This window comes from Carlito syrichta, unplaced genomic scaffold, assembly GCF_000164805.1.
Source record: "Carlito syrichta isolate Samal-C Ts95f unplaced genomic scaffold, Tarsius_syrichta-2.0.1 Scaffold308232, whole genome shotgun sequence".
Lineage (NCBI taxonomy): Eukaryota > Metazoa > Chordata > Mammalia > Primates > Tarsiidae > Carlito > Carlito syrichta.
In genome coordinates this window covers 385,335-402,452 of record NW_007252328.1, presented here as the reverse complement: position 1 = coordinate 402,452, position 17,118 = coordinate 385,335, and the positions used below count along the sequence as shown (strand labels likewise).

Genomic DNA, 17,118 nt, shown 5'->3' with positions numbered 1-17,118 from the left:
AATTGTCTATTCTATTTAAAAAGAAAGAAAGGTATTGTAAAGAAAACACAGAAATAATTCTGAAGTAACAATTGGGGTACTTTCCTATGTAATTCAGTTATATATTTTAAAGAAGTTATTTGCTTTTAATGTAAACCCAGACCTTCCCAAAAATGGGTATATAGTTAAGGAAATGAGTGTTCATAGCTTTGGTTTTCCTATTGCTTAGGGAACTTGTGTGCTGAGAAGAAGGTACTACACAATTTGGAGAGGTAGCAGGAAGAATTAGACTTATTTACTTTTTAACATAAGTAACTAAAACTAGTACATTTAAAATTAATTTTTTTTCAAATTGTTTGCTAATTTTAAAATGTGACTGGGGGGAAAAATAACTTCCCTTTTCCCTAAAATTACTGGTACTTATCCATAACTAAGGACGCCAGTAAAATAGTCATAAGAATCCATAAGAAGCATAAAATTTTATAGTAGAGCCTTTTTTAACTCCTTAGAGTCTTTTTTAACTCTACTGAAAACAATATTGAGAGAAACTTTAATTTTAACTGCTATATTAGTGATAAACTATGTTTATTTACGTAGAAGAGAATTAAATTGGAATTAATTGGAGAATTAACGAGCAAAAGAAGGGAGATTCGTATTTCATGTGATAAAAATACACAAAAGTCTGAATCAACTACTTACTCAACTCTGACAAACTATTTTTTTAAACATAATGGCATTATCCATAATAACAGTAGGTGAAATTGTGTAGTTAAATATTGTTGTAGAGGATATCCTCAAGATGAGAACTGAAGAAATAAATTTTTTTACTTGTTGTCTCTCCTACTGTTAGCATTTTCCCATGGATTAGGTTGTTGGGCATCCTCTCCAGGGCAGGAAATGCACTTCCTTTGAAGATGCTGATATCCTCTCTTGTTTCTGTCCCATTGTGCCACATTCTTTGTTTTTGCAAATGGGAGAGCCAAGAATATTAAAGATCAGACTGTCATTCACCGTGCGCCTTAGCAGTGTACAGTTTATCTGGAAATCAGAACATCCCAGTTATAAGGGGTGCACAGGTTGATTTCATCAGACTGTAGAATGGGGCAGTTGGGGAGAATGAAGAGGTGAGGAAACTGCTGTTGTTGTTAAGAGCTCTTCATTTTTAATCCTGCACTGTTGTTGGATGTATTCTAGAGAAGTTTATCTTCTTATGCTGTCTTACATGGAAAAAAAATAACACTAAACCTACCAAAATTCATTTCATATGTACTTTTTCCACTGCCTTCAGATCAAAGTTATTTTCTTCAGGCTGGACTAAATTATATACAGGTCCCGGGAGTGAAGGACACTGAATTAATACACTATGTCACCTAGCCCTGACTATGGAATATTTTTTTCAAAGTCCAAGATACTATTTTGTTATTGCATTAAAAATTAATGCATGAATTGCCAAAAAGAGAAAAATGCATAAATACCTAAACAAATTTTGTCTAGGCTTTCCACACTTTAGAATCACCTAAAGCAATTAGTTTTTAAGGAGAATGGTTGAAGAGTTGTATACTAAATGCATAAATAATATTCTTATTTCTTCGTTTAATTAAATGAGAGAGCCCTCAATCTTAAATAAGCAGGCTTATATATCTATTTTGTTCTCTGTAAACTGCTTTTTCAGAGTAAGTTTCCAGAGGAACACAGAAAAGAGGATAAATGCAAATTCAGTTTTACACAAGGCCATGAGGTTTGGGAGATTCTGAATCTGTTTATTGACCCTTGTCAGCATGGTACGTTGGACAAAACATGAATAGAGTTCAGTTTAAATATAACTAAATTGAGCTTTGCACTTAGATACTTGAAATAGAACATATACACACAAATAACTATTTAAAAATAGATGTTGTGTACATAGTGGTTAGTATAACATTTTAGGGATTTGATGAAATAAACAAGACACAACATAACTCAAGGTTTGGTACCATGCCTGGTTTGTGCCAATTAAAAGTACAAATATATTTTATATGGAAAACCATATTTTGAGAATCAACTGGAATAGCCTCAGACTTTTAGGATGATAGTAATTATTATCACTACAAAGTACTTCTTAAAAATAAAGATTCAAAGCACTTAGGAAATGCATAATACTTTTAGGAATTATCTTTTTGGATCAATCATACAGACCAGGTACTATGAATCTGGCCTGGGGCTGTCAGGTTGTGTTAACCCCATTTATCCCTGCATGCTACAGCTCACCTGTTATATACACACATAAGAGGGTTTATACTGTAGAACAAGGGAAGTGCTCTGTTGTGACACAGAACATACATATTCATTAGCCTCAGCAGTCCCTATGGACATATATGTGGTATGTCCTGATGATCTTTGTATGACAAAAAGAACCAGGGGGAAGGGTAGATGGCCTTAATGGACTGAAAAATGTGTATGAAAAAAGAAAGAGACAGCACGAGAAATGGAAGTCCATAAAGTAACAACTTTAAAGGTTAACTATAGAGCACTATTTAAACTGATTATAAATTGTCTAAAATTCACAGCAGTACCAAAAACAAAATAACATTTGCCTTAATATGTAAAAATCAATCCTCTCACCTCATGCCCTTTCTTTTACAAAAGTTGATGATACCTGACACTAAATACTAAGATTCAGAGTGTGAACCATCTGTATATTTTAAATTGCATGTGCATGCATATTCGTTTATTCTTCTGAATTACTTGTTGTAAAGTATACACAGAGTTTTGGACTCTCTTTGCTACTTGGTTTTAGATTATTATTCAAAAATTTATATACAAAAGCATTTAAAAACCCACCCCCCACACCCTAAAAACACAAGTCTAAATTATAATTTGAAACCATGTGGATTTGTGTGTGAATGTGATAATATATTCACTTGTACATTTTAAGTTTTGGAAATTTTAGGGCCCTTACAGGGAAAAAAAAAAGTTCTTGTTTGAATTATGATCACAATTTTCTGGATTGCTTTAAATGATATGGTTTCTATCCTGATCATATATCGAATATAAGCTCAGTGGTCTAAAAATGTTATTTCTTTCATCAGAGTAATTTGCTTTGCATAAGTGCTTAGGCATTCATCCTCATAAATGCAAGCCATCTTCTCATATAAGTCTTGCATATCGAAAAATAATGGCCAATCAAACCCAGGCATACCAAGTTTCATCCTTAGTATGAAATATTAGCCAAATAGTCATCTTTACATTTGGTCACATTTTAATGTATCAATATTTTCATGCCATGAATAAAATTTAATGCATTTTAGAAAACCCAATCCAGATCATCAGCTACCCACAAGTTTAATTTAAACACAGGATATATACCATCCAAGTCCAAGTCATGGTGCCTATAACATTGAACACGGCTCTTACTAAGCCCAAAGTGATGATATTTGAACAACAAGAGCTGTCAGTTACTTAGGTACCATCTACCCAACAACTTTCTGTAAGAAATAAGAAACATAAATTTGGGACAACTTAATAAAGTCTCTCAAAAGTTGTACCAAAACTACTTATGTAAATGAGTTACACCAGATGTTTTACTATTAAATAAAGCTTTGGTTTGTGGTATCAGAACCTATAGCATATTCAAAGGAGCATGTTAGGAATGGTGAAGATGGACATATACAAAACAGTAAGAAATAATATCGGACAAATCAGAACAAAGGGGGAAACATTGGAACAGCAATCTCAGATGAGTTTATTAAGATAACCGTCATTCATATTTCATACTGTTATACTAATGACATTGAATCAAGAAGAAAATTATCAATTATTTTCCCTGGGCTGTGATTAAGAGGGCAGGGATGCCCTCTTATTATTTAAAAAAAAAAATAGCATTTGAAAAAATGTTTAAATTTTAGAGCAATTTTTAAGTTTGCTAGTTTTCAAGAAAATGTACTTAAGTAAAGAAAAGACTGCAGCTTGAATTTTCAAAGTGAAGTCTTACATTCAAATGCCTGTGTGACCTGGTAGATAACCATAAAAATACCTGATGTTATCATAGAGAGTAGGGGTAGAATACACCAAAGGAGAGAGCTGTCCTCACCGTCAGCCAGCTGTTGCCAGGCAAGAAGGCAGTGTTGGAAAATCTTTTAGCTTATCTTAAAAGTGGGAAATATGGGCCATTGCTTTGTTAAACTCTGGTGTGTCCATGTGACTCTTTGAGCTATGACCACCATGTTTCTTGACTTTGGCCCCCTCCGCTACCTTGGGGAGTTGAACCTCCTCTCTCTTCTCTCTAATTTACTTTCTAAATAAAGTATATTTTTCAATCTAAGAAAAAAGTGGAAAATATAAAAATATAGATTTTTTTAAAAAATATAAACTTGAGTGATTTTTAAAACACTGCACTGGCCAAACAAATCTCTGTTGCAGGCAGTATGTTGCCCTTAGGCTGTCAGGTTGCAGTTTCTCTGTAGGAGGGTAAGGTATCTAAACTATATTTACTAAGAACCATTTATCTGGAAATGACTTCATAGATTGTTAAAAAAAAAAAAAAAAAGGATTGCTTTATGCAAATAAGGTGGAATGGGGGGGTGATCTGCTGCAAAATATATTATAATTTGAAGTCCTGAGGTGTGAAAGTATGATTTAAAGAGAAAAATCATTTGACAGCATTTAGTTACATAATTAGATTATCTTATTTTGAGAATACAGGTTTTGAGATCAGTTTTAACTAGTTTTATGCCTCTAAGTACTTTGTTTCTTAGTTTTGATCTCTAAAATTTGAGTCACAAGTAGCATTAAAAATAAAATACTATGAGAACATGTTGAATTTTTAACAACTTTTTTATTTTAAAAAGTTATATTCTGTGTTTTTCTCAGTATGAGATAATTTCTGTACCTTTTTGGAATCAATATTTCTATTGGAAAAATTTCCTTTTCAGTAATTGTCTTGAGGTTGAACAACTGATTTATAAGTTCTGAGAGTGATTTTACTTTTTCTCTGTTTAACCATTGTTGTTTTGGTTTGTGTCTAATGTATCTCTGACTTTTTCAAAGACAAAGAATAATAAATATTTGGATAGCAGTTCACAGTTGGAAAATATTTTCAAAAATATTATTACTTTATATAATCCTAATAGTAATCTAGTAATATAGATGGCACCATTACTGTTCACATATTATAGCTGAAAAAAGTGAGTATAATGTACTCAACTGACTTAATCAAAATAGGTGATGACATAAGCAGTGTTGCCAATGGTCTGTTTTTCAAGTCTAGAATTTTCAGTCTTCTAAAATATTTTAAAACTTTATGTTCCTTCAGTCCCTTTCTATCCCAACAATCTGTCAATGGCTTCAAATAAAATACCATGTTACACAAAATAGTATCCAACCCGACAGGACACCATTGTAAGTGACATACCAATCTGAAAATGAGACTGTCTGGATTAGACTGAATCATTTTAAAGTTTTGCTAATCTCTAAAATTAAAGAGTCTTATTTTGGAGAATTTAGAATGTGAAATTATGAAGAAGACAGAAAGCAGAAAAAGTTACATCACCTTATAGACAGATTCCCTTAACTTCTTGGCACTGAACCACAAAAACTTTGCACATAGTTGGCCCTTTATTTGTCGACTAAATTCAACATCCCCTCTATAACATTCACCTTATTTTTTAAAAAACCAAAAAACAGAAAACCTTCTAATTTTGGCACTCTGTAGATATACCCAAACTAGGTAAATTGGAAAAGATATGCAATTTCAGTGCATCTTCCCCTCGCTTTTTTTTTCTATTACTTTTAGATCTTATGTCATATTTTAAGGCTAGGAATGATCAGGGAATGGACTGAGGAAGTTTCCAGATCAAAGAAATAATACTGCAAGTAATACTAGATAATGGTGTGTTGGCCTCTTGGCTTAGGAGAATTGATAGACAAAAGGAGAATGCTGCTTACTCTGCTCAAACGTTTGATTTGGTCATCAGTCCCCTTGAAGCATAATGATAAGCAGATATTGCACAGGGTCAGTTTTCACTCCCAAAGGGTTTACAGTCCCTCTCTCAGAAGGTTCTTCATTTCATAGACCTATATTTTTAGCCAATAGATTTGCTGGTCTCTACTTGAAATTTTGAATGTTCTGTGGGTTCATTCTGCCATTTCCGACCTAAGAGAAGCTGAGTCGGTTTGCTTATTAGACTGAGGAGGCTGTAAAATAGTATAATTACCCCACTGTAGTTACCTCAGTAGTGATTGTTTTCTAGAGAAAACCTTACTAAATATTGTATTGAATTTTTTTAAATATTAAAAAATAATGAAAGGTTCAAACATACAGTAGCCCAAAGGAATGTAATATGTGTAGTGATGTTGCCATGCAGACCTGTATGTGCGCTATGCATCTCTTCTAGTGCAAACAAGCCCGTCATGCCTGCAGGTGTTTGCCTCAGGTCCATGCCCTTAGGAAGTCAGAGAAAACCTACAAATAAAGGCAGAGTCCCTAGCAGCCAGAATTAACCCTATGGGAACCTTGTAAAAGAGAGCAACTGTTTTAGACCTGATAAACTGTTGAATAGCATACATATGTTAGGAATGGGGGTGGGGTTGTGAGAACCTCAAATTGATAATTCCAAAAATATATGCTAAAAATGGATTCTAGAAGACTTAACCTTTTATTTCCAACTTTCTTTCATTCTGATAGTTGATTTTATACCCTTCATTTTTCTCTATAACTGTTTAAAATTTTGAAGCTGTGGCAGAACTTTAGGGGATGCCACAGTTGTTTGTTTCAAAACTAAAGCACAAACCAGAACAAAATAAAGCAACAGGACAGTAACTATTTAGTAACCAGACCTAAGTTAGAAATGGTCAGTAATGATAAAAATGACAAATGTTTTGCAAACCATTCAGTTTTATAGGAAATATACACTTATTCACTTATTTATACATGAATTCATCCTATAACAATAAGAACAAAATGCTCAGATGTCTTACTGTCATTCTCATGTAGCACTTATGTTAAATTATCTTAAAAGCAATTTTCTATTAAATTATGTATTTTTCAAAACAAACATGTTGCATTATGAAATTAGCCAGCTGTAGTAAGGATTTTCTGATCGTTTCAAAAATAAAATTTGATGTTTTGGACCAATTCTTTAATTATCTTTAAGAACTATTTTCTTTCCCCTGTTTTCTGAATTTTTTATTGTACTTATTTAAGCTACTTCCAAACAAAGGTAGACGTTATTGTTCTGGAGTCATGTTTCTAACAATGTTAAAATGGTATTATTTCCAAGATTTGTCTCTTTGTGTTCTGAAGAGAAACTGTATGAAAGCTGTTTTTAATACCCATTTCATTATTTGGGTGCTAAGTGTAGTGACACAGGTGTGTTGCTTCTCATTCACAGATAACAGCAATGTAGTCAATTGGAGCAATATTGTTTTGTTTGTTTGCTTAGAGAACATTTGGCTCTGTGTTTTTGTTGCATTTCACTCAGAAATATCATCACCAATAAACAGAACAACAATAACAACAACTAAGACAAGTTTGGTATTACTTCTAATTAGTGTTAAAATTCAAGAAACTGATGAAAAGGCCCCTTGTGCTCCCAAGGCCAGGACAATCTCCTGAACACTGGCTTCTTCAGATCCTACAAATATTAAGAACTGGTTTATGGCTATTAACTTGTGCTTTCAAATGGCATTAATGATTTCAATGTCCTGGATAAACTCTTATATTCCAGGGGATATGAAACAATTCTGTTCTCTTAAGGTTAAATAAAACTAAGTCTTGCCTTTTGCACCTCTGCTAAGGTTATTGTTATTTAGTATGCCTCAGTAAATAAATTTTTAATTGTCTTGGTGTGCACATCCAAAAATAGCATGAGAATAAAAAGGTAATTGTATAGCCAGTATTTGTTCCAAATAAATAATTTTGATAAATAGGAGCTTTGATTAATTTCAGATGAAACAGAAATATTAAGAAATTTAATTAGCTTTGCGAAAGTTAAACTATGTAGAAATACTTAGTGAAAATAGACAATTCATTTTATTTAAACTCTATACTACAGTCTTTTACAGTGGTTGTAACTTATAAAATTCCATCTTGCATATTTTTAAATGATTAATTTATAAGAAAACATGTAAGCCAATGCAGAGAGTTCCCACTTTGTGCCTATATATGCCAAATTTAAGCAGTTTCATTTTAGTTAAAGGGTGTTTTCTTTTCATTATGTTTGTTATATGCATTTGTTAACTAATACCAACAATGGCTTCTCTCAGTGAATTTTACTCATATCATATATGTGTTCTTATTTTATCTACTCTGTATTTTGACAATATTTTAAAGAAAAAAAAAAAACTCCCAAAAGAAATTCCCTAGAAATAATTTACAGGACTAATGAATTTGTAGGTCTTTTAGACAGTTCTACATTACAGTCACGTTAATATTCTTTCCTTTTTATAAGGCTTGAAGTAAATCCCAAGACACTAGAAGAATTTAGATACTGATTACTTACGATTGGTTCCTGGCGATTTGCTCTTAATAATTTCCAGTTGAATTTAATGAAAGTATGATTCCTGAAATGCTGCTTCATTAAAATTGCATCTTTTCTCCTTTAAGTGTGGTTTCGGTCATTTCACCCATTTTGCGGTGTGTTTTCCTCCCCCTTAAAAAGTAATGATTGAAAAAAGCAGAAATAATTAAGATTAGCACTTTAGTTCTTCCTAGAACCCACCCTCAGAGTTTCCTGAGTGAAATGATGCAAGCTGCACTTCATCAGCCTTTTTATAATAATGTTTTCCAATTTGATGAGATGATTTAATAATATAAAAGTTATAAAACAGAAACATGAAAATGTGGGATAGCTAAGGGAAACTGAAGAAAGAATCTGTTGCATATACAAGGAGTGAGGCCTTCAGTATTTTTGCTAAAAAATACAATATATGTATATATACAAAGGTTTATTAAGTTATACTGTGCAGCATTCAGACTTAATTTAACTGAGTTGTGATTTGCAAATGAATATCTACATGGATCCTTTTTAAAAATCCAAATGCAAATGAGTCCAACTGCAGTAAAATATATTTGCAAATGAATCCTGTTGCTTTATTCATTTATTGTGTAATTACTGCAATCCTTCCCACCTTGTTTTCAGTATTTCTTAATCATTAAGTCGGAAGCATGACAGCAGTGCCAGCCCTGGCATGATTCTCTTTGACTAAAACCTTGTAAATTAACACAATTAGCACAGCATCATCCTGCTAATTAACTTCCAGTGTCTGGTGCAGTGGTTTTGCAAACAAGGAAGAGGAAGTCAGAAGGGAATCAACATGCCATTCTGTTACCAAACTGTGTGCTATGTTCAGTTTAGCTCTGTAAGTCAAAGCTGGCCATGTCAGAAGCCAGAGTCAGGCAATGAAGAGCCACAGCGCTTGGGGGAGGAGTGCAGAAGGGGGTAGAAGCTGTCAAAATAAACTGTGGTAATTCAGAAGGGAGCTGATGCCACAGATGCTTCGTGTAGACCAGGCCTCCTTCTTATCAAGTCATCTCTGCCAGAGGGCACAAGACAGTTTGCAAAATTCATTTTGGGTAATACAAAAAAGATTAAGGAAGCCTGCTTAATATAGCTGGACCAGAATAGGAAATGTTTGAATGAAGTAGAGATTAGAACAGGATGAACCAACATTGGGGAAAAAAGAGAACAGGCTACCCAATCCTCTTCTTTAACTAACTGTATATGAGACCTCGAGGATAGATTGGGAAATCTCTTTGGGCTCTGGTGTCCTAATCTGTTAAATAAGGTAATATTTAAAGTCTCTTTAATATTTGAAATTTGACTGATTCTCTGGTTCTAACTGCTTATTATATTTTCTTAAATGACAAAGTATTCATTTTATAGGTTGCTACATAGTCAACTTTGCTTCACTTTGTAACCTAGCAGATGTTAGCATTACTCACACAATTTCATTATCTAGTTGTACTCTTCCAGCATGTGTTCCACCCTGTTTCTATTTTCTCTAGAAATTTAAAGAGTTAGAATCTAGATTCTCTCTCTGTTCTTATCTTTCCATTACCCTCGGTTTCCCCCCCATATATATATATATATATATGGCTATATAAGAGGAAGAATATATATTCTCCTTCCCTCTTAGTACCTTGCAGGCTATAAGGGGAGGGGGTGTTATAAGAGAAGGAGGGAGAGTGCTAGAAGACCGACAGACAAGTGATGCTTGTTTTTTTTTTCAGAGACTCAACAACAGAACTGAGAGGCAGAAAGGAGCCAGTTGTAATTCATACCGAGTTGTAGGCTTTGTGCGATGAAAGCGATGGAGCGCTGCCTGGGAGATTGCTTTGCTGCACTCCACGAAGCAGATTTGAAACTGTCGTGGACCACTTTAGATGAGAGTTGGATTATGGAATGACCTGCTATGTCTGTGTCATATTGTTCTGCGCAGGGAGCATTATACTGTGCTAACTAGGTGTTCAGTACCAAATAAGAGAGGTATCCTAGATGTGATCTGTCAGCTGTGTCTCATTTTTATATTGGTTAAAATATAAAACAGAAACTGTGATATGAATAGACAGAATAGCTAGCTAATGTACATGTTAATGCTATCACATGCAAGATAGTTAAAATGTATGCATATTTTATCATAGGAACCTGTGATTGAATTTTAATTTGACAGGAATGTGTGTGTACATATATACGTGTTCATGTGTGTGCGTACAGCAAGTAACCTCGTGGGCTTCACATAAATTGATATGTTTATTACTTAAAAATGCAAAAAATATAGGCCTCTATAGAGTTTTCCTTTTAAATTCAGCTTATTGTTTATACAGGACTGAAATGTAGTCCATTTTAAAGAGTATCTGTTATAGAAATCATAATAGTTATTATAAATTGGATCCTTTGTAATGTGTATATCCTTAGTGGAAAATAATGGGTAACAAAAGAAGTTGGGAAGAAAGCTCTGAGTTCTGATGACTAAGTAAATTAACTTTTTCCCCCCCAAATTCTTAGGCTTGAAGATGCAGTGGACGCCGGAGCATGCCCAGTGGCCAGAACAGCACTTTGACATCACTTCAACCACTCGGTCTCCTGCCCACAAAGTAGAAGCCTACAGAGGTCATTTGCAGCGCACCTATCAGTATGCCTGGGCAAATGATGACATATCTGCTCTGACTGCATCCAACCTACTGAAAAAATATGCAGAGAAATATTCCGGCATTTTGGAAGGTCCTGTGGACCGACCGGTACTCAGCAACTATTCAGATGCACCATCAGGACTAGTAAACGGTCGGAAAAATGAAAGTGAACCCTGGCAGCCTTCCTTGAACTCGGAAGCTGTTTATCCCATGAACTGTGTTCCGGATGTTATCACTGCCAGCAAAGCTGGAGTCAGTTCAGCCCTCCCTCCAGCAGATGTCTCTGCAAGTATAGGGAGCTCTCCTGGGGTAGCCAGCAACCTGACAGAACCTAGTTATTCAAGTAGTACCTGTGGAAGCCACACTGTACCTAGTCTTCATGCAGGGCTTCCATCTCAGGAATATGCCCCAGGATACAACGGATCATATTTGCATTCTACTTACAGTAGCCAGCCAGCACCTGCACTTCCTTCACCTCATCCATCTCCTTTGCATAGCTCTGGGCTCCTACAGCCCCCACCGCCACCTCCTCCGCCACCAGCCCTGGTCCCAGGCTACAATGGGACATCTAACCTCTCCAGTTACAGCTATCCCTCCGCTAGCTATCCTCCTCAGACTGCTGTGGGGTCTGGGTACAGTCCTGGGGGGGCACCCCCTCCTCCTTCAGCGTACCTGCCTTCAGGAATCCCTGCTCCCACACCCTTACCCCCCACCACTGTTCCTGGCTACACCTACCAGGGTCATGGTTTGACACCTATTGCACCATCGGCTCTGACAAACAGTTCAGCAAGTTCTCTCAAAAGGAAAGCTTTCTATATGGCAGGGCAAGGAGATATGGACTCCAGTTATGGAAATTACAGCTATGGCCAACAGAGATCTACACAGAGTCCTATGTACAGAATGCCCGACAACAGCATTTCAAACACGAATCGGGGGAATGGCTTTGACAGAAGTGCTGAAACATCATCCTTAGCATTTAAGCCAACAAAGCAGCTAATGTCCTCTGAACAGCAAAGGAAATTCAGCAGCCAGTCCAGTAGGGCTCTGACCCCTCCTTCCTACAGTACTGCTAAAAATTCATTGGGATCAAGATCCAGTGAATCCTTTGGGAAGTACACATCGCCAGTAATGAGTGAGCATGGGGACGAGCACAGGCAGCTCCTCTCTCACCCAATGCAAGGCCCTGGACTCCGTGCAGCTACCTCATCCAACCACTCTGTGGACGAGCAACTGAAGAATACTGACACACACCTCATTGACCTGGTAACCAATGAGATCATCACGCAAGGACCTCCAGTGGACTGGAATGACATCGCTGGTCTCGACCTGGTGAAGGCTGTCATTAAAGAGGAGGTTTTATGGCCAGTGTTGAGGTCAGATGCATTCAGTGGACTGACGGCCTTGCCTCGGAGCATCCTTTTATTTGGACCTCGGGGAACAGGCAAAACATTATTGGGCAGATGTATCGCTAGTCAGCTGGGGGCCACATTTTTCAAAATTGCTGGTTCTGGACTAGTTGCCAAGTGGTTAGGAGAAGCAGAGAAAATTATCCATGCCTCTTTTCTTGTGGCTAGGTGTCGCCAGCCCTCAGTGATTTTTGTTAGTGACATTGACATGCTTCTCTCCTCTCAAGTGAGTGAAGAGCACAGTCCAGTCAATAGGATGAGAACGGAATTTCTGATGCAGCTGGACACTGTACTAACTTCAGCTGAGGACCAAATCGTAGTAATTTGTGCCACCAGTAAACCAGAAGAAATAGATGAATCTCTTCGGAGGTACTTCATGAAACGACTTTTAATCCCACTTCCTGACAGCACAGCGAGGCACCAGATAATAGTACAACTGCTCTCACAGCACAATTACTGTCTCAATGACAAGGAGTTTGCACTGCTCGTCCAGCGCACAGAAGGCTTTTCTGGACTAGACGTGGCTCATTTGTGTCAGGAAGCAGCGGTGGGCCCCCTCCATGCCATGCCAGCCACAGACCTTTCAGCCATTATGCCCAGCCAGTTGAGGCCCGTTACATATCAAGACTTTGAAAATGCTTTCTGCAAGATTCAGCCTAGCATATCTCAAAAAGAGCTTGATATGTATGTTGAATGGAACAAAATGTTTGGTTGCAGTCAGTGATAACTTCTTTAGGAAAAAAAATGTAATGAATGTTGGCACACACACATAAAACCTGCTACATAGGGAATAGAGCCCCTTTCCAGTAGTGTTTAAATTGCAAAGGGTACTGGGGGAAACGACAATTAAGTTGCATCTTTAGAGTCAGGGTAGATTTGGAGGAAAAGTGCATCAAACGAGAGCTTCTGATTTGAAAGCCCCAGAGATGACAGAAAGCATATGTGGATGCTCAGTTCGGTTCAAGCTAGACAACACTCACCAAGGAGCAAGGTGCAAGTGTGTTGATTTCAGAAGGACATGAACCTCGTGTGTTGATTCCATTCTGCTGTTCTTGAGATTTAGTTGCTGTCAAGTGCCTGGAGTGGTGCTTTATTTTTTGTTTGCCTCACAATTACATTGGTGGCATGTGCTAATATAAAGAGCTTTAACTTCAAACATTATTGGACTAAAGAGATGAACGGTTGCATTACGACAGAAAACCAGATTTTTGCCATTTTAAGAGCAACAGTATTCCTCAATCCTGTCTGTTCTGCAGTATTAAGCTAAGAACAGGTAAAACAGGGTAACGGTAATCTGGACCTTAATTTCTGCAGTTCATTTCTTTTAATGTTCTTGTCTGCAAAAACTCAGGAAAGTGATTGTGATTTGTACAGTACCTCAAAGGAATGTGTTGAAAGCACTATGTACTGCTGAGAGTAATAGGATAGGCTTCAATGTTACTTTATATTAAAAATGTATGTTTACCTCAACAATTGGAAAATAGCAAGGAAAATTATTTTGAATGTATCCAGAAACATTCTGAATTGTGATACAACGGAATATTTACGGTTTAAAGTAGAAATGGAAGGACTAAAAAAAGTTCTTTTACTAATTATGGGGAATTAACCAGAGCAGAATAATTCTTTATGTCAATAACTGCAAGAGTTCTTAGTACATTGCTCCTTGATAATTAAGTGAAAATGTTCTTAAAAGGTACACTGGTTAATTGAAAGCTACTTAACTCAGTTGTGTTAGTGTCTAGAACAGTCAGCCACAAGACCCATTTAGGACCCTGAAAGTCACAGTACCTAAAAACTATGACTGCCTTTTACTGCATAGGTGGTAGTGGTGGTGGTGGTAGTTTGCCAGTTCTCTCTTAAAACTGCTGGGAATGGTGTCATTCTATTCACGAATCTAGCTTATAGGTTTGCCGTGCTGTTTGATAGAATGCGGAGGATAGCAACCAAAACAAACACACAAATAAATAAAAACAAAAACAAACCAACCCATCTATATACATACATATACCTACAAAGAAACTCTACATCGCCTCCCCTTCTTTTGGATTCTACTCTTGTCAGTGCAATTTTGCTTCTCATTTTGAAATCTGCGCTGTAGTGCTCCTGCGTTTATTTCTACCTCAGTTTTGTTACATTTCTCTTGGAAAGTAAAGTAGAAAATTGGAAGTGGGGACACACACACTGCAATATAGCTTGCCAAACGTATTACTTTGTTTTCTTCCATCTTTCCCCATAAATCTATTTTCTAAAACATCCATCTTTATGCTTACTTCCACCTCAGTCTACTACTACCCTCCCCCTGACATATGTAGCATTTTTCTTAATTTCCTATTCTTTGTATCCTTTAATGCTTCATGTGCAACTTTTCCTTGATAGCTGGCTGATGTTGGGCAATGCCTCTGAACAGTCACAGGGCAGGCTGTAGTTTTCCAAAGTCACTGCCCATACATAAGCAGAACAGCCTGGCTTTTTGAATGTATTTTTCCTGGGTTTTTGCCCCTTCCTTTTTTAGTTTAGAGATGCAGTAACAAAACTGTTGCAAAGCACTGGCATTTTATGTATTCAATAAGTGATGTACATTTTTAAAAAAATTAAATAAATGCAATGAGAAGCCCCAAGAAAGGTCTTTCTGTTATTTTTTCCCTTAAAAATGTTTACTGATCTTATCCACAACGTCCAATTCTTTGAAACACTCAACATAGAGAAAGCTAATGAGGGATTTCATGATATTTCTTATATTTTATGATGCTTGATCTTTACTCCCTTTTTTATCTTTCATGTTGCTAAAAACTGAGCAAATGAACCAGAATTTAATTTTACTATGATATTCTATCAGTTAAAACTGTGCTTAAATATAAATATTCCATATTAAAAAGCAGTGCCTTTCATTAAGGATACAAAAAAATAATACTTAAGTATGTCCTCTGCTTTTCACAAGTGAATAAATGCCACAATCGTATTCTGGGTCTACCGTGCGCATCCCTTGTAAGGAAATTCTAATATCCACATTAACTTGTAGGTTCATATTGATCTCACTGACAAGTTTACTTTTGCACAGTGCTGACCTATTTTCTGTCTTTTAGACATTACATTTCATTTCCGCCAACATGCTGTGTTCACTTGAAAGCATCTGGCAAGTTTTGACAAACCCAGTCTTATTTAGACAACTTTGGAAAATCCAATTTGACCCACATTTTTTTTGTGGCTAGTAAGACTTAATGCCAAATATATGACTGTACTATTGTGTTTTACACTTACTTATAAAACTGAAAATCAATTGAAGTCATGCATTTTGGCTTTTAGCTTTAAATGACTTAAAAATTAGAGCCATGAGTGACTTAAAACTTCAGTTTGAGATATGAGTGGTCAAAAATCCATGTATTTAGGCAGAAGCTAAAGTCATGTGTGATTTTCATTTAGCCTCACAAAATCCAAGATTTGATCTCTTAGGAAATTGGGCATATTGAAGAAATGAAGATCTGTTGGAGGAGATAAGGCTGACCTTTGAGTAGATATTTCTCTCCTGTGATTCTTTGATGCTGCATGTCAGCATTATGAGCTCTTCTATAGACTAGCCTAATAATGAGCTCTTTTCTGACCATCCATTCTGGAACTGGGTTGGGGGTAGGGTACCACATCCTCAGAAGTGAATGTGTACAGTCGCTGATAGTACAACTCAGTAATCGAACTTCATACTCTTGGCCTCTTTTGACTGCTAAGAATTTGGAGAAGGCTATTAATGAAGGTAAGGTAATGAGCCAGTCCAAATCCCTTACTGTCTGGCCAGGAGATTGAGCCAGTCCACTTAACAGCCCCTAATTCCCTTCTTCCCAACTGCAATAACATTTCTAACAGGGACGGAAAGGAAGTGAAGGAAACTACTTCAGTATTGGGGTCAATAAAAATTCAAGAGGTAGTTCATAATGACCTTATATGTGGCACAAATGGAAATATTCCACACTTCTGGCATGCTTCTCTCCCAAATATTTAGAACATTAGTGACAATATGGAAAACTTTGCTGACTGAGCTGATCAATGGAATGTGAAGGCAGTATACTTTAAGGCTATTTACTTTCACACAGAATGTTTATCTATTAGTCAGTTTGTATTCTACTCAAATGCAGATAGACGGGTATAATGTTTTCTTGTGCGTTTGAAACCTATCAAGGAGAAAATAAACCATTCTACTAAAATACATAGGCCAAACACCATCTGGGCAAATGATAAAAGCTATCCAGAGGCTATTCTATGTAAAATAGCAAGGTCAATTTATATGGGTTGCATAGTACTTGGCTATGCAGTTTTCAAAAGAATACATCCAAAAAAATCCAAATTAATTCCTATAGTAGGTCTTTATAAATTTAAATATATTTGTGAATTGAAAAGTATGTTTTAGAGATATTTAGAATTTCTTTCTCTAAAAATTTATCCAACTCCAAGCAGAAAGATACTTCTAGAATCCCATTCTCATGTTTCTTAGCAAGAATTAGGTATCATGATCATTGAATCTGTATTTTGCAAAGTGAAAGGGACGCAGTTTGTTGAACTATTGAGGCCAAGAAAGTAAAGTTCTAATATATATATATATACATATATAATTAGGGTGTGTGTTTGTGCGTGTATGTG

General features: G+C 36.1%; 1 protein-coding gene across 1 annotated transcript in view; it reads left to right on the top strand.

Annotated features, from left to right (window-relative positions):
- The window catches only part of FIGN (fidgetin, microtubule severing factor), a 124,730-nt gene extending 109,905 nt beyond the window's left edge, over window positions 1–14,825 (top strand). The window contains exon 3 of the mRNA XM_008065328.2: window positions 10,962–14,825. Coding sequence (XP_008063519.1) covers window positions 10,962–13,216 — 2,255 coding nt within the window. The 3' untranslated portion in view covers window positions 13,217–14,825. The remainder of the gene's footprint in view (window positions 1–10,961) is intronic.
- Window positions 14,826–17,118: the final 2,293 nt, after the last annotated feature.